Here is an 18,295-nt window from a genome sequence, read left to right as displayed (position 1 = left end):
AGAACTCCATTGTTTGGACACATTTTGCCTGCCAAAGTGGTCTTAGAAAGTTTTTCTAATTTGAGATAGAAATCTTCTCTCCCTAAATTTTATCCATTGTTCCTTGTTCAGTTTTCTTGGTTAAAGCAGAAGTACAGTCAATCATTTTACACAATAGCCCTCTTTACACTTGAAAATAATGTTCTTGTTGTCTGAAATATATCTTCAAATTCTATGTTCTCTATCCAGGGCTTCCTAAACTTTTTCCACTTGTGAAACATTTTCATCCAAGAAATTTTTACATGACTCTAGATATATAGGTATATGAAAGAGGTATGCAAAACAAACATTTACTAATAATAATTTTGTGTTCCCCATATTCAGTTATGATATCCCAAGTGAGACTGCAACTCCACAGTATAAGAAGTTGGGCTCTATAATAAATATTCCTAGTTGTTTCCCCCTCTACGATCCTCATATGACAAGTTTGTCAGTCCCCTTGTCACTCGGTCCCCTCTAGACCCATGCCATTTTGTGAATGAAATACCTAAAATGTAACATCTAGAAGTAAATCTATTATTTCAGGTAGGACTTGAGCAGGGCATAGGACAAGATCACAGATTTTTTTTCATCCTGGAAATTTAAAACAAAACAAATACAAACAAAAATCTAAAATTATATTTATTTTTTCAGTATTTTGTGAGGGAGGTTTGAGTAGGGCAAGCTGCCATGTCTCACAATTTACTCAAATTGAGACACTAAAATGTTCAGATCTTTTCTGAACCACCTTTGGCTAGCCAGTAATCACACCTCCTTGATCTGATGTTTGTTGAATGGTTTTGTATTTCAAGACTAGGAGTTTCTGAAAGATGAGACATTGGGAGGATGTCAGCACCCCGGTGAGAGGCAGAAGGCAAAGCTAATAGTAATGAATGAAATAAACACTGTATTGCAAGGGACAGGCTAAGAGCATCTTAGCAAAGTTCTACTTTAACTGTGGCTGCATGTGGATGACATGTTGTGCTTGTTGTTTGTCCTGCGTTCTTGAAAAGGATCGTGACATGATGGACGTGAGATGATACCATGACATGCAATTGAATTGGATTTAAGTGAGGAAGGGCTGAGCAAGGTTACCAGCCTTACTTTATTCTCTAGAGCCCAGTGTCCAGTGTCCAGTGTCCAAATATCGATCAGGATGCCTGGAGGTGGTGCTGAATGCAATGGGACACCTTGCCTTTTTTGCAAAGGGAATTGCAAAGGGAGACCTTGAGCTTTTTAAGCTCAGGTTTTCAACAGGTCTCAGTTTCATTGAGGCTACAACCATTTATTGATTACAGCTGGGTAGAAATAGAGCAAAGAATGGCCTCTTTCACCAAGTCAAATAAATAAACAAATCAGTCTGGGAAGGAAAGATTCTCAGGATTTCTGGCCAAAACAGAAATGACCGCTATTGCGTTCACTTTCAGTCAATTTGGACCCAAATAATGTTGAACTAAAATTACAGAGAAGGATGTAGAGATCTTATTCTTGATAGTAATCAAGTGTTTGTTTGATATTAAAGTCTCATAGTGATTTTGGCAAAGCAGAGTCTTGTGAAGCTCTAGAGTGGAGGAAAAGTACAGTAAAATTTGGGGTATTTCTGGGAATGGGGTTTTGACCCAGAGGATTTGCTTCTGGAGATAGGTAGGTATTTCTCCTTCTTAAGAAGGACCATGTGCTTTCCTCCCTGCAGTTGGTGTAATAACTCCTATAGGTCCCTGGGTCTCATTTTGTGCTCCTCTAGACACAATGAATAATTAGCTTTGGTGACTTCTTCCAGCAAGGATCCACAATCATACTCCCTTTTGCTATTCCCCATCTCTGTTGGATTATCTTATGGATCATTATCAGACTCCACTCCTATCTTGTTTCTCCCCAGTCAATTCACCTTAAACCCAATTTTATCTAGGGACAGCTCTGTGTTTCCTGACAGAATTGATTCCCCACACTTCTCCCCTGTTCGTAGACCCCCGAGTAGGTGACCAAAGAACACCTATGTTTCAGCTTCATTTCTCTCTTCAGTGAACATGCTTTGTATTGTTTAATTGGCTGAGATTTTGTTTTTAAGTACTAGATGAATCTGTGATGATAAGGCATTCTTGAGATCACAAATGACTGGAAATTTGCGCTGGGATTGTCTTAAGATTCTATCTCATTAACCCCAGAATATTTTGAAGGTAATAAGGAAAAAAAGAAAGGACAACTCAAATGAGTTTCACAATAGAAATGAAGTTAGTCCCTTTCGATTGGTCATTCAACCAATCAATACATTTTTCTAAGTATCTACAGTGTGTGTAAAGCAATGGCTATACTAAGTACTAACTATAATGGTAATGGCTCAGAGACCAAGAAATAAGGGGAGGGACTTCGTTGTTCCAGGTGAGATAGTACAATTGCCAAGGAGTATCTTGGTACTCTGCTATCCACCCAGAAGCCAAGAAAGTTGTGACTGTTCAACCTGAATCACCTCTCCTGCTGATGACAACTTCCTATCCAAAGTGGCAAATCCATCATGAGAGAAATCCACTTCTCCCCTTTCTGCTTCTCTACGTTCTGTTCTGGCTAAGTTCAATTCCAAGCCTGTCAATCAGACCACTTTTTACAAGCAATAAAAAGCCCATTAAAGAAAAAGGAGTGCTTAAAAAAAAGATGACACCCTGTTAAAAATAAAGCCAAGCATATCAAGACAGCCTGCAGGAATGATATTTAACAGCTGAATCCTAATGTAACCTGAAACTGCTGCAAAAACAGCCTTGTGTCTGGCTGAAGTTCACAGAGCTAAAGCATGGACCAGATTTTTCAAAATTATTTGCTGATGTGAAGTCTTTTTTACTAGCCTTCTCTGAACCTCAGCTTCCTTCTCTATAAAATGGGTATAATAAAAGTTGTGTTAAGTACTTCACATGGTAATGAGGAGGAAAAAAATTTGTAAACCTTAAAAGCACAAGGACATAATAAGTTAGTGGCATGGTACAGAATACTAGAAAGCTAACTGTGGAATCAAAAAAATGCAGGTTCAGTTCTTTCACAGATTTTATATACATACATATATATATATATATATATATATATATATATATATATATACACCAATCATGTGACTCAAGACACATCACTTAACTACTGAGTGCTTCAAGTCCCTCTCTGAGATTCTAAGGTACAGAGGAATTAGTGGTCTGCCATTGATGGAAGCAGTTTTCCACATCAGGAGTTCCCAGTACTGATATAAGCAAGTCTGCTCTACCTCCATCACAGTCAAGCAAAAAATATCTACATGCACACACACTATACATATACACATGTATATATCTATATATTGTGTTAAGTATCTGAACATCCCATGGTCATAGTTAAACTTCGATTTCTTCCTGATGGCTCATTTTCTACTCAACAGTTTATATTAGACTCGATTCTCTCAAGCCACTTTCAGATTTTATTCCTTTGTCCAGAGGCAGAGATATAAGTGCATGGAGCTAGATCATTCTCCTAATTCTTTGGGAAAAAGTCCAAAGCCAAGTGTGCCTAAACTGAATTGATGCCTTTTGCTTAGTTTAGAGAGTTGCTTGCTGGAAGAGACAACCTGGAAGGGCTTGGAGATAGGTAGAACCTTCAAAAGCAGAACGCTCTAATATACCTCAGAACAAGATGACGCCTAACAGATGGGAGAAATCAGCAACAATAAGTTATCAGAGAAATAAAATACATCCATTCCTAATTAAGCCAATGCTCATTGCTGATATTTAATTTTGCCAAATTCTCAAGTACAGATACTCATTTTTCTTTTCACAACAAATCAATTGTAAATTTTGTAGTTGTACTAAAATTTCTTTCTTTTCACCCTTATTTCCATAGATATGAGTCTTTCTGCCTTCACATATATGTTACCATGTCTATCACTATGCACATTTATCTCTCAGACTCTGTGTGTGAATATTTCCCTTTTGTTACATTAATTTGTCTATGTTTTTCTCTCTGCACATTTAGCTTGCACATGTCTGCTCTGTAGGTATGAGACAAAACAACACTGCTAAATAAATGCTCAACAGAATTCCTCATGGATCAATTAACCACCATTAAGATGAGATAGCAAACTGTGACCACATGGCTCAGACTCTCAGAGAAGAAGTTATGTTACACAAGAAAAGTTTCAATGTGGGTATTCCTGTTTGAGGCAAAATGATGCTATTATGTTTCTACAAAGCAAAATTTCCCCTGAAACCTGTGAACTTCAGTCAAAAATTTTTGGAATGAAGAGTTGACTCAAATAGAAAAGAAGTTCTTGTACCTTTCTCTTGTTTGTAGGACATATGTAGAAGTTGTCAATCACAGTAGTAATGCCAGGCTGTAAGTTGAGTTTGGTGTATGTAGTCCCATAATCTGATGACCTATAGGAAATAGGAAAAAAGAAAAAAAAATATATATATATATATTAAATATCTACTCAAATTTCCCAATGTCCAGTTGGTTTGTAACTGTAATTGTTTACCTTGGGGATCTGTTTGTCTGGCTCCTCCAAGTACTGTATTCATCCTTCATGCTCAAATTAGGATATAAGCTCCTTGAAGGGAGTAGGAAACTTTTTTTTCACTTTTTCCTTTATGTCCACAGTGCTAAGTACAGGGTAGGTGCTTAATAAGTGCTGTCTAATTGATTGATTCAATATTAGATTTGTCAGGAAATAAATATAACCAGGAACATACATCTTTCCACTTTTTTCCCCCACTTTGATCATGGTACACTACTTTTTAGCTAAATAGGTCTCATTCTGGTCTGGTTCTTAAAAATAAACTGCACTTTCCTGTCTTTGTACTTTGACTCAAATCATTCCCTCAAAAAAGCTTTTTGACCCACCTTCTACTGCGTGCTAAAATCAGCACTATCTTTCAGGCTAAGAGCTTAAACACCAAGTTTTCCACATCTACACAGAGATCACAAAATTCTAGAATTTCAGTTTTGGAAAAAGGCTCAAGCGGCATCCATCCCATACTAAATGTAAATAGGAATCCTTCCACAGCAACCCTAACAATTGCACATCTAGTTTCTAGTTGGAGACTTTCAGTGATGGGCAACCTGCTATCTCTTCTATAAACTTTACAGCTTGTTATAAAGTAATGTTAATCCAACCACCATAATCCCCCAAGAAAAAAATTCCTAGCCCTTCAATATAAGTATTTTAGTTTAAATATTAGTAAGTTAGTTTAAAAGTTAGTAAGTTAATTAAGAAGGAATGGAAGAATCTGAAGATTGGAAAGGACTTCAAAGAATATGTAGTCCAATCTATCCGCTAAAAAAGTATCTACTCCCTGAAAATACAAAATAGGGAGTTCTAGTATTTGCTTAAAGACCTCAGATGAGGAGGGAGCTCTCGATCTCCCTAGTTCGCTCACTCTTTTTTTTTTTTTAATTGGAATCTTGTTCTGACATTAAACTAAACCCTAACAATCTGAAATTTGCACTACCACTTCTAGTCCTGCTTCCAGGAGCCGATAAAGAAATCTTATCCCTCTTTAAAAAGGTAATTCTTAATATAGCTAAAATTATCTCCTCAAAATTAAAAAAAAAAAAAAAGCTTTTTCCTTTTTCAAAATGAAGATTTTTATTTCCCCTCTCCAATATGTCAATCTAGAATGGGGATTCTTCTCCTTAACTGTGCAAATAAATTTCAGGAGGTCCATGAACTAGAATAGGAAAATCACATCTTTATTACCTTCTACCCAGATTTCAAGATATTATTCATCAGGTAGCCAAAGCAGTCTAACACACACACACACACACACACACACACACACACACACACAAAATGGTAAGATCATGATCTGAATTACTGTCTGGAAAAGGACTCAGGAAACCAAGTACAAAGATAAGGAAAGTGGTTAACTATATCTGAGGAGTGATTTGCATTCAGGCCTTCCCCTTCTTGCAAGTTCAGGACTCTTATCTACCACACCATTCTACCTCTTAGAAAATAAACCCTTTGGCATATAGAATGCAGAACATATATTGAAGCTGTTGAATGACTCATAACCTTCCCAGTCTCTGAACTCAGCAAGGAGAATTCACTTATAAAAAGACATAAATCAATCTCTAATGTCTACAATGCTCATGTGTGGGCTAAAGTGAAATACAGAATTTCAAGCACCTCTGGGAGATTTTTAAGATAGAGACTCTTGCTCTTTAAAATTACATTATGATGGCCATAATAATGTATGTCTACATTGCATTAACCTGGAACTATTGTCAATTTTCCCCTCTACCTGTCTGCATTTCTAGCCAGACATTGTTGAATTAAGTAACCATTAAACCCAAATACATGACTTTTTATGACCTTACCATATAAACACAATGGATCATGCATGTTTTATGCACGGTCATATGTACAACTTGACTCCATGGTGAACTTTGGTTCATTATTCCCTGCTATAGTAATGAGCTTTGGGAAGGGGACCAGTAGTACCAAGGAGAGGTCAAGATCTACTCCAAAGATCCCCACCTGCATCTCCAACTAGTTTCACACTGAAATAATGACAATAAGAACTGAGTTGCTTAGCATTTTATGAACACAAATGATTTTGAACTTATCTTTAAATCCGTGATTTCATTTTGATTTCATGATAAGCCTATAAGGGAGGCAAGGAAAATATTATTTCAGAAGCAGATTTCTGCAGGGGATAGAGTGATGGGATTTGGAGGCAGAAATTTAGGTTTTACTCTGCTGCTGCTAGCCTATGTGACCTTGGGCATGTTATAATCTAAGTTCCATTTAAAGCCCACTTATTGGGAGTGAGAGGATTTTGATTAAAATCCTATCTCGGACACTCTATACATTCTAAAATTGAGGTATGTCTTCTTCTCTTGATTAAAAGTAGAACTCTTTTTTTTCCCCTTTGGAATAGAAATTCCTTAATTTTAGGTCTTTGCCTAGCATGGTGTCTCATATTATTCACTAAAGCTTCTTGAAATAATATAAAATGAGTATTGTGGGCATGCTTAGGAAATTTTTGTAACCTTTCTATGTATAGACAAGAGGTTTTTAATTCTCTCTCTGAAGTGGAGTGAACTTCACTGAACTGAATCCAACACTCCAGGTACAATCTGTTCCTGCTCTACACATTTTCTAAAGCTGAAGGAACTTTTGACATAAGTGGTCAAGTTAGGGAGTAGAGGAGTAGATCAGTAATCAGAATCTCCAAGTTTTCTACCGAGCACTTTTGTATCCCTGGATCTTTAGGGGCGTATTAGTAAATGTTTAACAACCAATTTGCCATGGAGAAGGGGAGGAACCAAACCAAAATAAAACAAAACAATTGTAACACACTTAAATTTCTGCATTATCAACATTTTCTCTATTACTTTCTTAAGTCTGAAAAATCAAAAAAATATATATAAATCAAGCCTTTATTTGCAATTCCCAAGGTGTAAATGATAACACTAAAAATTTAACAACTGGATCTCCCCAGAAGTTAATGCTGGCCACCAGCACACTCCTGGAGGAATCTTCGTTTGTCTGAGAAGCATAACAATGCTTGACTTATTCACTCCACAACGGTTTTTTATAAAGCTCACAAAACTTGGAAATATAAGGGACATTAGAAATCATCTTTTAAATTCTGTGACCCACTTTAAAAATAATTCAAAATATCAGCTTAAAACAGAGCTTTTAAGTGTCTGATACAGTATGAAAACCCAGGAATCTTGAATCCAAATCCAGTAATTTTTACCCTACAATACTATGACATTTCTAACAATGTGCTGATCAGTTTAAGTAACATCTGAAAGATATCAGTATGTCAAGTGCAAATTTGATTTCCTGGAACAACTAAAACAGAAAATTACTTTGATATATGCCATGTAAAGGCACACAGAATTGGAATTTATGGTCTATGTTTCATAAGGAAAAAAGAAACTAATATCTTTCAGGGAGCCTGAACAACTCTTCCCTCTTGGCAATTGGGGAAGTGATTTGTTCCTGTTCATGTAGCTCATTCATGGAAGAGATAGGAAGAGAGAGTCTGGTTTCTTTATTACTTGGCCAGTGCTGGTTTTTGCTATGTGACAGGAAGTCTGAAAATCTGGGCTCTGGCCCAGGTGACATTATTAGTGCCACATCTTGGACACTGCTTCCAAGAGACTTCATGTTATCATTTCCTCTTCTGAAAAACAATGGGAGTGAATCCCAATGCTTCTAACATCCCTTTCAGCTCAAATATTAGATGTTCTAGATCACTTGCAGGAAGTGAATGGCAGAACATGGAGAAAAACAAACAGAACTGCTGATTCTCACTTGGGCATCCTTTTCACTAAAGCAAACTACCTTACAATTAGGAATTCTAAAAAAGGCCCCACAGAACAGCATCAGAAAAGGTGAACATCATGTTCCTGACATTATTTAGATGGGCATTTGCATGTGTAAATAGATATTTGTCTCCCATGGGTATGTAATTAAGAAAGCACTTGCTTTAAAAGCTTTGGGGGAATTGATTTTCTTTGTGAGGAAAGAACAGAAAACAGGAAGACCAATAGAAAAGGCTATTGATCCAAAGGTTCAAAAAATTCTGGAACCAGGGAACAAATTACCTTGTTTATCTAGTTAAATGTACTCTTAGGACTGATTCTATTTTTGACTCAATTAGATGGAGTTGATATAGCCAATAAAAAATGTGCATTATTATTACTGCTAATTTAACTAATATTTTACTACTAGTTAGCTAGTAACTAAATTAACTAGTAATTTAACTAGTACTATTAATGTGCTAATTATAATTCTAACCCAGGGCTTATGACTTCAACTACATTTTTTTTTCACTATGCTGGGCTGAAATATCTAGATCGGGGTGGACTTGGGCACATAGAGATTTTTGTGGGTAGGGGAAAGGCAAATGGAGTTAAGTGGCCTGTCCAGGATCACACAATTAGTAGTGTCTGAGGTCAAATTTGAATTCAAGTCCTTTTGACTCCATGACCAGTGTTCTATACACTGCACCTTCTAGCTATCCCAAGGGAGACACTCTGAAGTTAGTGTGTTTATTTTGTTATGCTTGTGGGATGTTATGGGTGAGAAAATTCTTCTACCAATAGAGATGTGTAGCTCTTCTGAAATTTATAGACTTTGAAAGTTCTCTGGTAACAGAAAAAGTTAAGTGAACTGTCCAGGATTTCACAGACAGGATGGGGTAGAGAGGCAAGACTGTAATCCAGGTGTTTCCTACTCTGACAACTCTACATGTACTTTGTTAGCCTGTCTCTCTATAACTGTTTTCTTATTATAAAGCAGTTAAGTATGTTTTCTCCTTTGATCACCACAACAACTTTGTGAGATAACTGGAACAATTATGCCCACAATCCTGTGTAAGAAGGCTTAATTTTGAATCCTTCATTGGGATTTAATTCTTGCCATGATCTTTTGGAAATTATGCAAATCATGCTCATTGGCCCTCAGTTTCCTCACCTGCAGAATGAGGTCATTGGAATAGGAATAGATGAGGGAAGGGGAAAAATCTATTTATTATGTATTTAGTATATGTCAGGCACTGTATTGAGAGATTTACAAATATTTCATTTGATCCTTATGATAATCCTCAAATAGGATATGACTTCTACAGTGTTGCCCATATCTTTATATGTAATATGATTTCCATTCTGTACCATTTCAGAGATTATCTCTTCTTTTCTTCATGTAGAACCGTCAATAAGCATTAATTAAGCACCTGTTATGTCCCAGTGCCATACTAAGTGCTGAAGATAACAAAGAGAGGAAAAAGGAAGTCTCTAACCTCAAGGAGCTCACAATTTAATAAAAAGAAGCTGAAAAGGAAGAGAAAATGGTGGTTCTATGAACATAATGAAGCTCAGTGAGAAATGATGAGGTAAATGCTTCCACAAATGGAAGATTTCAGAGGAGCTCTCCAATGTCTACCCTTCACTCTCTCCAATGGGAGGGAAAAAGTGATTTCAGGAACAAGGGGTGTTGAGGAGTTTGGGGATACTGAAGACTTGAATTCAAACCTTGCCTCAGACAGTTAGTAGGTGTGTGACCCTGGGGAAGTCGCTTAACCCAATTTGCCTCAGTTTTCTCATCTGCAAACTGAGTTGGAGAAGGAAATGACAAACCTCTCCAGTATCTTTGCCAAGAAAAACCCAAATAGGGCCAAAAAAGTGAGATATAATTGAGTAATAACAACAAATCCTCTAAAGTATTTATTTTGAATTCATTTTAATGTATTTGGTAAATACTTATATGTATAGATTTTGTGTTCCCTTATAGAATGTCAGTTCCTTAAGTACAGACACTATTTCATTTCTATCTTTGTATTCTTGGCACCACAGTAGAAACTTTAAAAAATACTTGCTGATTGAATAATCAATCCTATGATTCCCATTTTATAGGAAGGGAACTGAAACCCAAATAATTTCTTTGGGTTTCAGTTCCACAGGGGCACACAGCTAATAAGTGGCAGAGCTGGATCTAAAATTGGGCCACTTAAATAGGTTGCTAGAAATCCTAGAGCAGGGATTCTCAGACTTTTCCTACTCATCACCCACTTTTGTCCAAGAAATGTTTAGGAAATCCCAGGTATATAAAATAGGTGTACAAATCAAGTATTTATGTAATGGGCTGAAGCTCGAGTTGATGCACTGAGGTCCCAAGCACATGAGGCTAAATAGTAATTGAACCATACTTTATTAATATATATGCTTGGAGAAAGAATGGCCCCCACCTACTCTTTGTGCAAGTCCTCATGTGTTGCATAGGAAATGACGTAGGGAAGATTTTGGTGGGTGGAGGCAGAGGGGTAGGAAGAGAAGCAGAGAGAGACTGCCTCCACAAAGAATAAAGATTGAAGATTTTCCCTTAACCTGAATTTCTGACTCCAGCTGATTTCAAAATACGCGGTCATCACATATTTAGTGATAACAAATCATAATTTCACAGCCCCCCCCCATTCATTTATGAGACCTCACATAGGGTTGCATCCCACAGTTTAAGAATGTCCTAGAGTAAAGAGTCTTGGGCTTAGTGTCGGGGAAAAAGTGAGTGCTAACTTCCTCAGACACCTAATTAGATATATGAACCTGGGCAACTCACTTTCAGTCTTTTACCTTCAATTTCTTCTTCTGCAAAATGGGGTCAATAATAGCATCTACCTCTCACAGAGTTATAGTAAAGATCAACAAAAACCACATTTGCACCCTCTGAAGAGCTTTCTAAGTGCTTGGTATGATGATGCATCATCAAGATAATTAAATTCCAAATCCAGAACTCTTTCCCTCTCCAATAAGCTGTTTTATGCAATTATCAAGGAAGCTGTTTTGAAATGTCATACTAATATGAAGTAATGTCTTATTAATCACTACTTTTCCCTGATTACATATCATTTGCAATAAAATGTATAATGCAGAAATACAAAATTGTTTCCTTTTGCCAAAAACCTCTTCCTTCACCACCAATGGGCAACACTTTGTGGTAACAGTAAAGGCAAAATTCTGAAGCTTTGGGAAAGCCAGGTGAAGAGTTGTGGGCTCAGTTTAACAAAACTTTGGCTTCTGAAAGCAAAGCCTTAAAAACAACGACCTGTAGTTATCCAGCCTAGAAAAGAAGTTCTCCTCTATAGTTTTCCATGAAGGTGAGATAATACTCTGTGACATAGAAGTACTACCTTCTCAGGACAATACTAAAAAACAATCATATAAAATCTCAAGAACAATAAGCTCTTCACTTGCACAGAAAGCTTTGCAGTAAAGAAAGACTATGTATTTTCTGCTGAAAATCTGTGCTTCATCCTTAATCTTTATAACAATCCTTGGGAGAAGTCTGCACAAATACCACTAGCTCCATTTCCTTTCTCTTTCCTCCAGCACAGTTCACTTAAATGCATGATTTTAGTCCTCAATATAGAGACTATGCAATGACCTCCCCAATCTACCTATTTCTAGCTTCTTTCCCCTCCAATACCTCTTTCCCACAGGCCTGAAATAATCTTTTGAATGCTTATTCCTGACTAGGTCACTCAAAACTTTTAATGACTTCCTATTGCTTATAAGGGCAGCTAGAGCACTAAACCTGAAGTCAGGACGACTCACCTTTTTGAGTTCAAATCTATCCTCAGATACTTAGTAGACAAGTCACTTAATCCTTCTTGCCTCAGTTCCTCATCTGTAAAATGAGCTGAAGAAGGAAATGGCAAACTACTTCAGTATCTCTACCAAGAAAATCCAAATGGGATAATGAAAAATTAGACTGAAATAAATGAACAATAAGAGGAAAAATGTTTAAGAGATAAAATTCATATTATAACTTGGTATTCGAGGATTTATTTAGCTGCAAACTATTGTGCCAAGCTAATTCCCTTAGTACAGATACATATATCTATATATAGATATAGATATATACATACCTAGATAAATACACATATGTGTATTTGTTCCAGACAAGATTGACCCTTAATTACATCCCACTACTATCTGCCTGTTCATTTTACTTCCAATGCCTGGAATTCATTCTCTTCTTGAAATCTTGTTTTTTTTTTTTTTTTTTTTCAGAGTTCTACCTAGATGTCACCTCATCCCCAAGATGTTCTTTGATATTCCCCACTTGAAAGCTTTTCTTCCTTCCTGAATTTTTCTTAGAGAATTTTGCCTGTTTTGTCTTTTGTCCCTCCCATATTCCACTTTGCATCATACTTATTTTAGTTCTACACACATATCTCTATGCAGACACTAAGTTGTTACCTCTTTATTATTTCCAAAGGGCTATAAAACTGTGTTTACCATTTAATCCAGCAAGATTGCTGCTAGGTCTTTATCCCAAAGATATCCAAAAAAAGGAAAAATAATCTATTAGTACAAAAATGTTTAAGGCAATTTTTTTTCTGATAGCTAAATAATTGGAAATCAAAGAGAAACCCATCAACTCGGGGATGTCTTAACAAGCTGTGTCATGCAATTGTGATAGAATATCATGGTGCTATAAGAAATGACAAGCAGGATGCTTTCAGAAAAACCTGGAAAGGCTTACATGAACAGAACATAGTAAAGTGAGCAAAACTAAAAGAAGATTGCAAATAGTAACAGTAGTATTGTTTGTGAATTGTGAATGACTTAGCTATTCTCAGGAATACAAATGATCTGAAACAATCCCAAATGACTAATGATGAAACATATTATCTGCCTCCAGAGAAAAAGCTGATATTATTTGAATACATAGTGAAACATGCTATCTTTCACTTTAATTCTTTTTCTTTTCTTGAAGTTGTCTTGTACAAGATGATTAATATGGAAATGTTTTACATGATTGCACTTGTATAACCTATATCTGATTGCTTATCATTTCAGGAAGGGAAGGACAGGGAAAAAAGAAAGAATATAATTTAGAATTCAAAACTTTTAAAAATGTTTTAATGTTATTGGGGAGAAATGTATATGTATATGTGTATATATATATATATATATATATATAGTCTCTGAATTGATATCAGCTGACATATATATAATATATAAATATATAATACTTTACTTATTTCACCCTCACAATCACCCCATGATGTAAATTGCAACAACTTTTTAGACCATTTACAGATAAGGAAACTGAGGCTCAGAAATATTGCATAGGTCACTTATACTCAGGTAGTAAGTGGTAAGGTACTTACTCAGGTAAGTAAGATTCAAATTTGGGTTTCTCTTGACTTAAGGTCTAATTCTCTTTCCAGCATGCTATCTTTCTGAGCTCACACAATTCAATATGTATTTTTGATTTTTGGTGGCTTTGTTACAAAGGTAGACACTGAAGAAGATGAAGATACATATGTGTATGTATGTTTATTTATACACATATACACCTCTGATAGATTCACCAAAATTTTAGTGCATTTGGCTTTAAACTGACAAGACTTTTGGGAAACTATATACATATATACATAATATATGCATGTGTATACATACTTATATATATGTATAGCCATGTAGACATCAATTATATAATATTGCATATATCACCATGTTATATAAATAATGAAAACTTGTTTTTCAAGATTATTCCAGATGCTATCTGACAAAGATGCTAACATTTGCTATAGATATTCTGCTTCTTGTTCAGACTCTGTTTAAAACATTGCTCATTATCGTCTGGAGAGCTTCAGAAACTGATCAGAATTCTGCTGAATTTAGGTCCTTGGGGGAGATGGAAGAATACAAGGGTAAGGATCCTGCATGAGTTTCAGAAGTTCTGACATTTACCACCTATGCAACCTTGGACAAGTCACACTAATTCTGCCACTTTCCTCCTTTTTCAAAGAATGCCATTTCATTTACTGAGATAATGAAATAAAAGTAGGAAGGAATAGGATGTATAATTGTTATATATTACATGACTTTTATAAATTCATCAAAGCACCGAGCTGATGAATGATTTATGATAATTATGCCTAAATGTTCTTTCACTGAAGTCTCCCTCCAAAGCCTTTCCATGGTATAGAGGTGACCATGGGTTCTGAAAAACCCTAAGGGTTATAAGCCCTCCAGGTCCAACCAAGCCAAAAAGATTTGAAATCCAGGTCTGCATATAGATTATATATATGTCAAAGAGAAAGAAAGCTAGTTATTCTCAGAGAGCCTCATTATCATAGGCAAAGACACCCATGATGGTAATTTTATTTTGATTTTGGTTCCATCGATGCGTTAGATCATCAGTCATGTCATGGAGGGGCAATGCAATTTGCATCAATGAAGGGAGAATTCTCACTGGTCCAACTGCGACTATCTATGTTAAGACATTGCAAGTGTACCTAAATACCACAAGTACCATGGCACGTTTCCATGATGGAAATGTCTATAGACCCTTTTACCCAGAACTGTACCTGGCACATAGAAAACATGTTTATTAGTTCACTGATTGGGTCGTAAAAGATTACACTTGAGCCAAGTCCAAGTTTTATTCCTTTTAGAGGTGTTTTTTTTCAGTATTTCTGCCAACAGCCATTAATTAATGAGATAATGACTCCCCACTTTTGCATAACACTTCATGCTTTTCACAGTGCTTTCCCAGCCTCATCTCATTTTTTTCCCCCACACTCTAGAAGGTAGATAGGGCTGATATATTTATCTCTACTCTATGCAAGAGGAAATAGGTGAGTCATATTAAATGCTTCCCCTTAAAGGTGCAATAGCTACTTAGGATCTAGTGCTGCTCTGTTCTGCTGTGGTTTTCAGACTACAGACTTAGAAAAAAGAATGGAAAAAGCATTAAATTATAAGTTCTTTGAGGGCAGGGACTGTTTTTTCCCCTTTCTTTTTGTACCCCTGGAGCTTATCACAATGCTTCGCACGTAGTACATACTTAATAATTGTTAATAGATTGAAATGATCACTCAGTTGTAGGATCATAGATTTCAAGATAGAAGGGAACTCAGAGACCAAAGAGTTCAACTTCTTTTTATGGAGAAGGAAAAAAAAAACTCAGATTTAAAGACTTGTTCAAAATTGCAGAGCTGGTAAATAAGAAAAAAACTCTCTCATTTTTACAAATGAATTCCAAGGAAGAGAATTAATTTGAACTTCGACTTTTATATTTGTATTATGTATCTTAATACATAAAAACCATTTAATAAAGGTAATGTCATTCATTCATTCATTCATTCACTCACTCATTCACATATTCATATTAGTGAATGGTCATCATGAGCTTCCATGACTATTTCCTGTGGCCCAAAAGCTGAGATAGAAACTTTTCTGTACTTGCCAAATTTAGTCAACAGACAATAGATTCAAAGCTATCTCTGGGCTTTCCTCAAAAACTATCTAATTGATGAAATGTGCCAGATCTTATGCCCCTCCAATGAAGGCTTTGTGAGCACAGATTAAACATGATAATACAACATAAATATATATATATATATATATATACACACACACACACACACACACTCCAGAATTATGATTGGCCCTTTGTAGTCTGCATGAAGCTTTCATTTTTTTTCCTAAGAAGGAATTATGGGAATACATTATTGCTAGGACTCTACTGATATGTTACTCTGAAGGTATGATTTTTGGTTCTTCCTCTAAAGACCTTTAATCCTGACATCCTGCCACTGTAAATTTTAATGGAGGGTCAGGTTTCCTGAAGTGAAAAGTCTCCATCAGCTGTTGTGCTTTAGTCACATATTTAAGCTCCTGTCTGTCTATCTATCTTTCAGCCTCCCTCTCCTCTCCTTTTTTCTCCTCCCCTTTTCTCTTCCTCTTTGTCTTTGTCTCTCTGTCTTTCTCTCTTGTGTGTTTCTGTCTTTCCTTCTCCCTGTCATTTCCCCTTCCCTCTCACATTCTCTTTCCTCCTCTGAAAAATGAGTGATGATCTGAACTCTGAATTCCAGAATTCTGTGGTCAAACTCCAATCTTCCGCCTTCTAAATCAGGACTATTTCACCAAAACAAGCTACTTTTAAGAAGAAACAGCTTAAAGCAACAGAAACGAGGATGATGGGATGCAATCAGGCATGGGATCTCCAAATGACTATTTTGAAGAAAAAGTATGAAGGGGTCAAAGGTAAATTCTCAAAAGCTAATTCTCCTGGTTTCATTCTTTCTCTCCAAAACATTGGTCAAGAAAATTTCCCTCCAGCAGGCACAGTTTGGTACAGTGAGCATGGCACTCATTAAAATAAATAATCATATATTATATATTTGTGTGTGTGTGTGTGTGTGTGTGTGTGTGTGTGTGTATCCATCTCTGGGCTTAGATAATGAAAGATATTAACTTGAAATTGGCCCCTCTAGGAAAACACATGATTGGGAGACACATTAATGGGGGAGATGTTATTAGCAATTAAAGTGGTCTGTGAACAATGGCTGTCTTCTTATTTATGCTGAAGAGCTGTTTCATTCTTGTGAAGGCAAAAATGGACCCTTACAAAAAAAAAAGACTCTATTGGCCTGTCATTGGAGATAAATACTCCATGTTGTTCACTCAATGATCCCATCATCAAAGTGGCCAGATAAGCTCCAAGCCTCTTCACTAATGTCCTTATCTTCCAGACAAGTAGACACAGGCAGAGTCAGGAGACCAAGGAAAATCCAAGCCCTTTATAAAATCTTGACTGAAGAGGAACAAATGTTTTCATTAGAAATCTCCCTGAGGAGAGTCACAACAGCAAAAACACACATATATTCTCATAGACATACTCCAGATATCTTATAGGCCTCTTGCTGTCAGAGACCTTCATATTTTTTTTATTTGAGAAGAAAAAAGGAAGATGAATTCTTGCTAAAAAGCAGTGTTCTCTTTTAGTGTAAGCCTGTAGCATGATTTCTATCCTTAAAACCCTATTCAAATGGTTCATTGTGGCTCAAAGCTGAGGCTGTTAACCAAACCTATCCCAGAGAACTGCAATTATTGTCTGATCCAGTGTGACCATGAATGAATGAACAGACATTTTTCCTTTTGAAAATAGCTAAGCCAAGTTTGGGAGTTTACTCATGACTAGAAGAGAGGGTCATGGACACTCTTACCACTTGCTAAGTTAGAAATTGGTCATAATTGGTAATGGAAAAAAGGAGTGACTACACTAATAAATAAGGATACCCTTAAAATTTGTACAAACTTCCTTTTTGAACACATTACCTTAGATAAATATGATCTTGACTGATTCATATTTTCCTGACAATACTGCTATAATTTTAAGAAGGATCAAGATTTTTGATATTTAACTTTTTAAATAATAGTGGAAAATGCTTCATCTGCTTTTTTGTGCTTTGGTCACACTTTCTTGATCGCTGTCCCATTCATTTGTTTATAATGATCCAACAGAGAGATTTTGCTATGGGCTTCCTACATGCACGTGAGTTGGGGAGGGAGATGGAAGGTCTAAAATTCTGAACTAATGCTCATAGCTTGCTTAGGATGAAACTCATATTTATCTCATTGTTTTTACTCCTTCAACCTTCACCTTCATACCTACACCCCACCCCGTCTCTCAATGTTCTTTTTTCTCATCAGCAATATCACTTCCCAAAAACTTGCTCACACATAACTCAATAGAATTATTGTCTATAACTAAAAAATGAAAAAAATATGGTCAAGCAAAAGAAGCAATATATTGACTATAGGTGAAAGCATATGCTTCATTTCTTATTATAATTGGACACTTCTCTTTACTTAGAGGTAGAAGGCATATTTTTTTTTTATTTAAAGAAGCAGAATGAGAAAAAAAAGTAAAACAGAAAAGGAATACAAAACAAAATGAAACTCTGAGTCAAAGGAATGCAGCCAGAAAAACTGAGGAATAGAGGGAGAT

At 36.1% G+C, this 18,295-nt stretch overlaps 1 protein-coding gene across 3 annotated transcripts in view; it reads right to left on the bottom strand.

Moving 5' to 3' along the window:
* The window catches only part of SORCS2 (sortilin related VPS10 domain containing receptor 2), a 1,208,352-nt gene that overhangs the window by 468,531 nt on the left and 721,526 nt on the right, over window positions 1–18,295 (bottom strand). For all 3 annotated transcript variants that reach the window (XM_031943246.1, XM_031943247.1, XM_031943248.1), the window contains exon 3: window positions 4,304–4,403. In XM_031943246.1, the coding sequence (XP_031799106.1) occupies window positions 4,304–4,403 (100 nt within the window). The remainder of the gene's footprint in view (window positions 1–4,303; window positions 4,404–18,295) is intronic.

Source organism: Sarcophilus harrisii, chromosome 6, assembly GCF_902635505.1.
Source record: "Sarcophilus harrisii chromosome 6, mSarHar1.11, whole genome shotgun sequence".
In the NCBI taxonomy this organism is placed as follows: Eukaryota; Metazoa; Chordata; class Mammalia; order Dasyuromorphia; family Dasyuridae; genus Sarcophilus; species Sarcophilus harrisii.
This window is presented reverse-complemented; position numbering and strand designations above follow the sequence as displayed.